The 9,006-nt window shown below is 57.1% G+C and overlaps 1 protein-coding gene across 2 annotated transcripts in view; it reads right to left on the bottom strand.

Annotated features, from left to right (window-relative positions):
• The window catches only part of STK32C (serine/threonine kinase 32C), a 91,057-nt gene extending 82,665 nt beyond the window's left edge, over window positions 1–8,392 (bottom strand). The window contains exon 1 of one of the 2 annotated variants that reach the window (XM_064464433.1): window positions 8,029–8,392. In XM_064464433.1, coding sequence (XP_064320503.1) covers window positions 8,029–8,113 — 85 coding nt within the window. In that variant the 5' untranslated portion in view covers window positions 8,114–8,392. The remainder of the gene's footprint in view (window positions 1–8,028) is intronic. The other variant, XM_064464432.1, reaches the window with a different exon arrangement.
• Window positions 8,393–9,006: the final 614 nt, after the last annotated feature.

Consider the following 9,006-nt stretch of genomic DNA (forward strand, 5'->3'; position numbering starts at 1 on the left):
ACCAACCTGGTGTCGAGAGCAAACGAGCACCCAAAGGGAGCCGGCTCTGCACTGAGCTGCCGCGGCCCTCGCCTCCCTTCTGCCTCCCAGCAGCGCCGCCGCACGCTGCTGGGACCAGTGGGCAGGCTGAGAGATGGAACCTCTGCAGGCAGAAATCAGGCAGAAATCAGGCAGAAAGCCGGCAGGCTCAGCATGGGCACGCTGCATGCATCAGTCCCTCGTGGGCACCCCATGAAGGGTGCAGTGACACCAACGGTGCTCAGACACCCAGCCCTTGGGAACCCCCGCCTGAGAGCATCACCAGCTTCTCCCAGCCAGAGGAGGAGGACCCCGCAGCCCCGCTCCCCAAGGCACAGTGCCCACTTGGATGCTGGATTCAGATTCGGAGAAGCAGCACTTGCAGCTGTCTTGGCCAGGTCTGTTGCATATGCTGGACCTCCACGACATGCAAAAGTAGGAAAATCTGCACTTTGCTTACCCTATCGCTGCGTCGACCGGCAGAGATCACCTCAACGTGCGCACGGGGGAACGTTCAGGAGCTTCCCAGGTGGGAGGAGGCCAAGGGAGAGGAGGAGCGGGGGCATGCACGGCCCCGCGGTTCAGCCACAGACCCCATCTGCACCGCTGTTACCAGTGAAATTGTAAAACGGGAAACGGCACAGGAAACGTGAAAACGCTACAAAGATTTGGAAGAACAAAATACATAACAAAACGCAGTAAACATTAAGTTTCCAGTCTCTCTGCATACCGCATTCTCCCCATGAAAGGCAGTTTAGTTTTGTAAACAGTTGCCAGTTAGAAGATTTTAAAAATATATATATGCTTTAAGCCAACACAAGTGAGCGATAACGCGTGGACTTAGGTGAGCAATGGCAACGGTTTTCCTTAACTGCAATTTCCAGTGTTCAAAGGGAGACATTTTGTCCACTTTCAGCAGTGCAAATCCAGAACGCGTTTTCTTCAGATTTCTGTCAGCACTATTGAGAACGGACCATGGGCCTTCAGTGAGGAGAGTGACGGCAAAGTTATTATTTCTGAAGGAGAAAGAGAGCCAGTAACCCAAATGGTGTGCTTACTGCCACACACTCGCGTGACTTGCAGTTACCAAGTTCCCTAGATTTAACCTATTTCTGCACTACACGACACACTGAAAGGCTTCACGCACGGAAGGGTTTTCAATCCTTAGACTGAAAAAGCATCATCGGCTCTGCTGGGGAGGCTGGGGCCAGCGAGCGTGTGGCAAGAGCTTGTCTCTGGGCAAAGCTCACACAAAAAGCCTTGGATCCGGGGGATGCAAGATTTAAGGCAAAAACAAAGCACTGCTGACAATACTAAACACAGCTTTTCTGACACCTCCTTGTAATTCCCACTCCCTCCTCCCCCCACTTACTTACTTAGCTGCCACTTTGATAGTACATAAAGGCTTTTTTTTCTTGTTTTTAAATAACAGGGAAAGGCATCTGTGCTCCCAACCCACAGCCACATAAGAGTCAGGCTATGAAAATAAGTTTGCCTTGCAATTTGATCAGTGATTACTTATTAAAGTAATTTGCAGAGCACGGAAGCTTAACATATCTGTATCTGACCCTAAATAAACAGGATTGGGATTTCATAACCACCTTACTGGGCATTAGTCCATAGTTTTCCAATCAAAATGGCAATGCTTCCTCCCGAGGGCTTGAAATCCCTGCCCAGATGAGATGACGGAGCCGGGTGGGAGAACCAGCGCCCCAGGCTGCTCCGCCCTGCCGCGAGCCCACTGCAGCAGGAGGAGCACGGCCACCGGCGGCTGGAGCGGGGACGACGCTGCGGGGCAGCCCCAGCCCCCAGGGATGGAGGGGCCTGGCCGGGCCATGCTGGCCACCCTGTGGGAGGGGGCCAGAAGAGCGGCACGTGCGTTTTGGTACTTCTGACCTTAAGAGAGGGTGAGAAACTTCTCCTGGCCCCTGGGTCAGGGCTGGGGCTGTCTGGTCTCCCAGGGTCCCTTCTCCTGGCAGCGCAATGGGATGCCCCCAGACCTGGGGCAAACCCGGCAGGAGGGGTCTGGGTCACCGCAGAGGCAGGGGAAGCATGGCGAGGCCAGGCTTCGCTCCCCACTTCTCTGTCACTCTGACACCCCAACAGTCTCACAGCACACCCCTGTTTCGCTGAAGGCCCCGACCCCTGGAACAAACAATTATGGGGGAGAATCCCGACCTGAAGAACCATGGCCTAGCACTGTGGAGAGCACTGGACCCCTTGCTCCCCGTGGGTCAGAAAATAGGAGGTAAAAGGAGGAATGTAAACAGCTCACGAACCTGCAACAACTGAACCCTTGACTTCAAAGTGATTTGACGATGACATGTGGATCTGGGAGTTGCCCCCAAAGGTGCAGCTGGAGGCAGCCAGCACCCAGCAGCACCCAGCAGCACCATGACAGGTCGGAGCAAGAGGCAGGCTCGGCACCAGCACACACCATCCATTCCCTGTACATCAAACAGCTCCACAACCAAGCACTGCAGCCTTCCATCCCCAGATCACCAGGGTGAGGCAGGAGGGATGCGTACTCTGGTGTGTGTGTATCCCTACAGCCTGCCAACACATGGTTTGAAATTAAAATGGGGATTATTTTAAGCACGTTCCCCCAGGTTTTGCAGCTTCTCGCCCGTTTCCATGGGGATGGGTGCCGTGCCGCGCAGCTGCTGAGGCTCTCTGGCCTCCTGTGGTCCCCACGAGGATGAGGGTGGCGGGGAGGCAGAGCAGGGACTGTCTCAAGCGCTGCTCGGGCTTCAAGAGCCCCCCACACCCAGCACGTCCCTAAAGCTGGAGCACTTCAGCAAACTGAGTGGCTGGGAAACAGCTTCAAGACGCGTAACAGTTTTCTTGTTTTACCACAGAAACGCATTTTTACAGAATAGTATTTCTCAGCTTGGAAACCCGCAGCACGCATTCGCAGAGCGGCTCTGCTGTAAGTTTTGGACCTACGTCTACCAACACGCACAGGCCACGGGGGAGACCAGGGCCACGGGCATCACTGGCCTGCGCCCAGGACGGAGCCCCACGGCCGGCAGAAGCCAGCCCGGAGCTGCGGAGGCAGCCCGGCCCCGAGCGAGGAGGGGACATCCACCCACCCCGCGGCCCCAGAACCCCACGCCCTCCCAGGACGCGGCTTCCCCTCCTCCCCAGCGCCCCTCGCCATGCACGTCCCCCTGAACACTGCCCGCTGCTCTTGCGGTTGGGCTTTTCGTCCTCCCCCAAACTCCAGTCTGGTGCCTCCTCCCAGCACTACCTGAGCCAGAGTGTGAAATTGAAACAGAGATTGTTCCCTGAGAGGGGAAACAAAACCCACAACCATTTCACCTGACCCAAAGGCTAACCCTGAGCACACGCTTCTTTGAGTCTGACTGGTTTACTGGAAGAGCCATACTTGTGGGCTCTAAAACTGGGAACTTGCTCTAAAAAGTTGGTTTTGACGCGAGTAAGATAAACCCAGGAGACGGCACTTACGAAAAGCCATCTGCACGCCAGTATGGAGGGTCAAATAAGGGACGGGTGAATGAGTGATTCAAACAAAATCATGATGAAAACAACTGGGCTGCAGCATTAAAACCTTGCAGATCAGGTGGAAACCTAATTCAGTGTCAGGAAACAGGCAGGAAGCCCTCGGACCACTCACCTCGGCATAAGCAAGGGAAGAAATCACTCAGCAGAAAGCACCAGATAGCTTTACATATTCTCCTGTGTATTTACATATACATACACTTTTTTAGTAAGCCACTTTGATTCAGAAGCCACAACCCAAACGCACTCTTGAAATTCCTCTTTAGATATAGCTGCATATAAAGATCCATCATGCTGTGTTTCTTCCCCCCTCTCACGTAACACAACTCTGGGCAACGCTAATAGCACTTAGCGTCAGAGTGCCTTGTACTTCCTACTGCTCAGTCCTGTTTCCCAAGTCCCAGCAACTCGCTAAATGCCTTTTTTCAATGTTTGGGTAGAAACATTCCTGTTGGCTTCACGATGATGGGTTCTTGCCATTTAGTATAAAAAAATAAATAAGTAAATACAGGGGGGGTGTCAATAAAACTTGCTTGGCCATTTCCCAGAATGACAACAGAAAATGCTTTCTGTCTACATGAAAACAAGCCTCGTCACGGTGGGCTGAGACGTCCCAGAGACCCGTCCCCTGCCACGGGCACCCATGGCTCACAACAGGCAGAGGGGCAGCTGGCACCCCGACAGGGCCTTCTCTGGTGCCAGCACACAAATTCACTGACCAAGTAAGAAGCTTTTAAAAGATTCTTATGAGTATAAATAAGAAACTAAAAAGCCCTTACAGACAAAGGCTTATTTTTTCCTAACGGAGAACGGACTGGGCGATTCACTGCAGCTTACCGAGGCCACCTCATGCCACCAGCCATCATTCTGAGAGCACTCACCCTTGCAGCCCTGCTATTCTTTTGCCTTATAGTCTTCTTCCTGCCCTTTTTATACTCTTTTTCCCTCCCCCCTCTGCCTCATTCATTAACTTTCTCTGTTCAGAAACAGGGTACAACATACCTCACCAAAAACCAGCTGTCTAAAAGGCATCACTAGGCAGCATCTCTAGCTTGCGCCCAACCGACGGGTACGCAGCAGCTCCTGAAAATGCCAAGTTTTCTGTATAAATAGAACCAGCTGAAGCCGAGGGGAACCGATCCCTCACGTACCAGTGCCTTCTGGAAGCACACACCAGACACGCGGACACTCTCCTTTCAAAGTCAGCTGTTCTATCTGTTGAATCCCTACTCCAAAATGCTCAAATATTTCAACAGTTGTACGCACAAACACGAAACAGCAGAACGTGCACGCCGCAGCCAAGCACCCTACCAAAAGCGTGTCAGAAAGATGCAGGTGCGCTGCCCTCCCCGCTGCAGCTCAGATGAAATCACAAAGGACGGGTCACACTTGGCTTGCACCCGGCTTCACAGTCAAGAGACGTTACCTGAACCAGGGGGAAAACTGGGGGGAAAGGGACAACCCAGCACCCAGGAAGGGAAGCGAGGAGGGAGCAGGATAGTCGTCACTTGGGCACGACTCTCCAGAGCACAGCTCCGCACCGCCCTGTCCATGGATGGACGACGAGCCAGCGCTGCACACAGGCTGCCGCAGCGCCAACCCGCCCCGGGCTCGATCCCTGCCGAAGCAACGGGTTAAGTCCCAGCATTAACAAAAGTTACACTGAAAAAAAAACCGGAGAGGGTTGAGAGGAGATCCACAGGACAGACTGAGGAATATGAAGTTTACCCTCAGAGTCACGGACTCAGCTCAGCCCACGCACCCCACCGCCGAGGACACCGGGCGGCCGTGATCCCAGCCTGCCGCTGCACCGAAACAGGGGCACGACAGCAGAAGCTCCTCCAGTTTATCAAGGTGAGATCCAAGAGCAGGGAGCTGAGGTTGGACAGATGCAGACTGGAGAGAAAGAATGATTTCTAACAGTGAGTTTAAGAGCAGATAATTCCCCAGGGCCAGGCTTTCTACACTGAGACCGAGCACATTACTGCCCACCCCCAGGAAACCCCACCACGCTCTGGCTTAGCCGCACCGGTTTGACTTGAGGCAGTAATTCAGTAAGTCTTGAAACCAGTCCCAAAGAAGTCAGGCAAGAGGACTGTAAGGGTTTTCTTGCCTGAAAAGTCTGTGCATTTGGAGTTTGATTCATCTGACAGTAAATTCTGGGCCTTGTGTTGCTACTCACTAGAATAAATGTTAACCTTCTATTTACATACAACCTATAATTAAAAGGGATTAACCATTGGATTTAGACAGTCAGGCTTGTTTTTGTATATCCATCATTGGGAACCACCTATGGGTAAAATTTCATATACTAACCGATATTTTTCCTTCTTTTTTCCTAATTTATTCACTTTAAATTGTCATCACTAGTAATTTTTCCACATTATGTCAGACACAAAACCAAAGTATTAATTGGCTTCTTTATGTAAGGAAGTTATTGGAATGTCTTAAGAGATCTCCATAGCAACCATGCCGTGCCAGTAAATATGAGTTCTCCAGAACAACACTGTAATTGCTCTGAGCACACGCTAACAAGCAGTGGTGAAAAAGCAGGCAATATTATGAAAGTAACATCCTAGTAAGTCTCCACTGTTACAAAAGCTCTGCTTGAAAATGCCTTATGAGGTGTTATCAGGTTTTTGTCAACGGCCATTCACCTGCAAAGCTCGGTTTCCCTATATTGGCTGTATACAAGCGCAGTTCGGAATGAAACACTTCTTGAATTATGTAGCAAAGCCTCCAACTCAAGCGTTTTTACTCAGCTCGCTCTCTGTTCCTGCCGACCCGCCCCATCCACGAGGAAACGCATTTTCCGCTTCAAGCACAAAATCCCGGCAAAGCCCCCCGGAGCTGCAGACCCCCAGCAGACACAGCGACCCGATCTCACGCGCGCCGTTGGCATAAAGGGACAGGGGGGTTGGATGGATTCTGCGGTTTTCCTTCCAGCAGCAATTCTGTTGTGCATTTCAGTCGCACCACGGCGCGGCCCGTGGGCAGCGAGGTGTCATTCTAACAGATGTTTTCTCTACACCTCTGTAGTAAGAGATGCAAGGGTTAACAATTCAACAGCATGCTCTGAACTGCTAATAAATACGTGTTGTCGATATCCACTAGCTACTTCTCCAGTAAAAGTTTACCTGATTTAACATCCCTTCAGCTGTCAGAAGCAGCACAGACAGCCTCAGGTTTGATCGCCCTCGCCCAGGGGATGCCAGCAGACGCAGTGCTCGTGTAACCTAGAACATCACCGTGCCTTGAAGACTCAGAGTAACATCTATATTTAACTGCAAGTTTATCTAGTGCGCGAGTCGAGTGCCCCTGAGCACCCGGGGATTCCTGCCAGCGCTCGGTTGGTGTCCTAGGGCCAATGCAGCGTTGTGCGTGTGTCGGCAGAGCCACCAGCCACCCAGCACCCCATCTGCTGGCCCAACACCTCTCCTGAGTCTTCCCTTCCCCACAGGGGATGGTTTTTCTTCCTTTTGTTGTCTGAGATTTCACCCTGAATCTGTGAAATGCAACTGTGGTATTTCATGGTATATCTCTACAAAAGAATTGTATTTTGGGAAAAAGAACCCCAAAGCAACCTTCTTGCAATGACAGGAAGTTTTTAGAAGTTCGGTGGCCAGCTGCCCTTGATCTTTACCGGTTAAAAGCAGAGATTTCCTTGCACAGATTGAAACTTCATTGCTAAACTGCCCTCTCCCTGCCCGCTTCCAAAGCACCCCCTATTTTAACGACAGTCACCTGGTTTCCGCAGGGCTGCCTGCCGGGGGCTCCACGACCCCCGCGCCCCCGGGGGGGGCAACCCAGGGGCTCGGCCCCGCTGCCCGCGGGTGGGCGGCCCCGCCGGGGCGGGACGGGCCAGGACCCGCTGTGCCGAGCGGAGCGGGCTCCACAGGTGCAGGGCCGGGCAGAGCCAGACATCCCCGGGGCTCGGCATCCCCGGTGCGGGCAGGGCTGGGCATCCCCGGGGCCCGGCATCCCCGGTGCGGGCAGGGCTGGGCATCCCCGGGGCCGGCCAGGGCTGGACATCGCATCCCCGGGGCTCGGCATCCCCGGGGCCGGCCAGGGCTGGACATCGCATTCCTGGGGCTCGGCATCCCCGGTGCGGGCAGGGCTGGGCATCCCCGGGGCTCGGCATCACCGCCGGGGCGGGCAGGGCTCGGCATCCCCGTGGCCGGGCAGGGCTGGACACCGCATCCCCGGGGCTCGGCATCCCTGCCGGGGCGGGCAGGGCTGGGCATCCCCGGGGCTCGGCATCCCTGCCGGGGCGGGCAGGGCTCGGCATCCCCGGGGCTCGGCATCCCCGGTGCGGGCAGGGCTGGGCATCCCCGGGGCTCGGCATCCCTGCCGGGGCGGGCAGGGCTGGGCATCCCCGGGGCTCGGCATCCCTGCCGGGGCGGGCAGGGCTCGGCATCCCCGGGGCTCGGCATCCCCGCCGGGGCGGGCAGGGCTCGGCATCCCCGGGACACGCCGGACCGCACTCACCGTCCTCCCGCTCGTCGAAGACGGGTCTCTTGGAGGAGGAGGCGCTCGCTCCCATCCTCTTCTTCCACTTGCCCCAGTGAAACATCGGGGCGAGGCGGATGGCATGCCCTGCGCGCCGCTCCCCGCCGGCCCGGCGGCTCCCGCGGGCGGGACCGGGCGCTACGAGCCGCCACCAGCCCCCGCCGGCGCCACCGCCCTCACCCGCCCCGCGCCCCGGCGCCGCCCGCCCGCATGGCAGCGCCCGGCGCCGCCGCCTCCCGCCCTCCCTGCCCGCGGCGGCTGCGGCGGAGCGGAGCGGAGCGGGGCCGGGAGGGGAGCGGAGCCGCGCCGGGCGGGGCGGGGCGGGGAGCCGGGGGAGCGGGGCCGAGCCGAGCCGGGCGGGGCGGGGAGCCGGAGGAGCGGCCGGGCGGGGAGCGGGGCCGGGCGGCTGCAGCGGCGGGAGGCGGGAGGCGGGAGCGGAGCGGCGGCGGGGCGGGGCGGGGCGGGCCGCCCCCAGCGCAGCGCCCCCGGCGGCGGCGGGCGGGCAGCGGCGCCACCCGCAGGTGCGGCCGGGCTGGGCCGGGGCCCGGGGCCCGGGGCCCGCCTCCTTCTCCTCCCGCTCCTCCTCCCGAGCCGTGCCGCCCGGCCCAGGGGCCCCGGCGCGGGGCGTCCCCCGGGGCCCGCTCCCCTCAGGCAGGGGCCTCCCGCCGGGCGGTGCCACAGGGCGGGCGGGACCCCGGCCCGGCCCGGGGCTCGGGTGCCCCCCGGGCCCCTCCCCGCCGGCAGCCGCCCCGCACAGTTCGGTTATTTTTAAACTCATCCATAAACATCGCGGCCGCCGTGAAGGGCGGTCGGACCGTGCCACGGCCGAGCCTTTACCGGCGCTCGGTGTTATTCGTGGCAGCGCGAACAGCTCGTCTCAGATTAGTCACTAGAGCTCGCGGCTGATTTTTAACGTTATTAATGTGCAGACGGCCGCATTGATTTTTTATTCAGCTA

The sequence above is a fragment of the Phalacrocorax carbo genome, chromosome 12, assembly GCF_963921805.1.
Source record: "Phalacrocorax carbo chromosome 12, bPhaCar2.1, whole genome shotgun sequence".
In the NCBI taxonomy this organism is placed as follows: domain Eukaryota; kingdom Metazoa; phylum Chordata; class Aves; order Suliformes; family Phalacrocoracidae; genus Phalacrocorax; species Phalacrocorax carbo.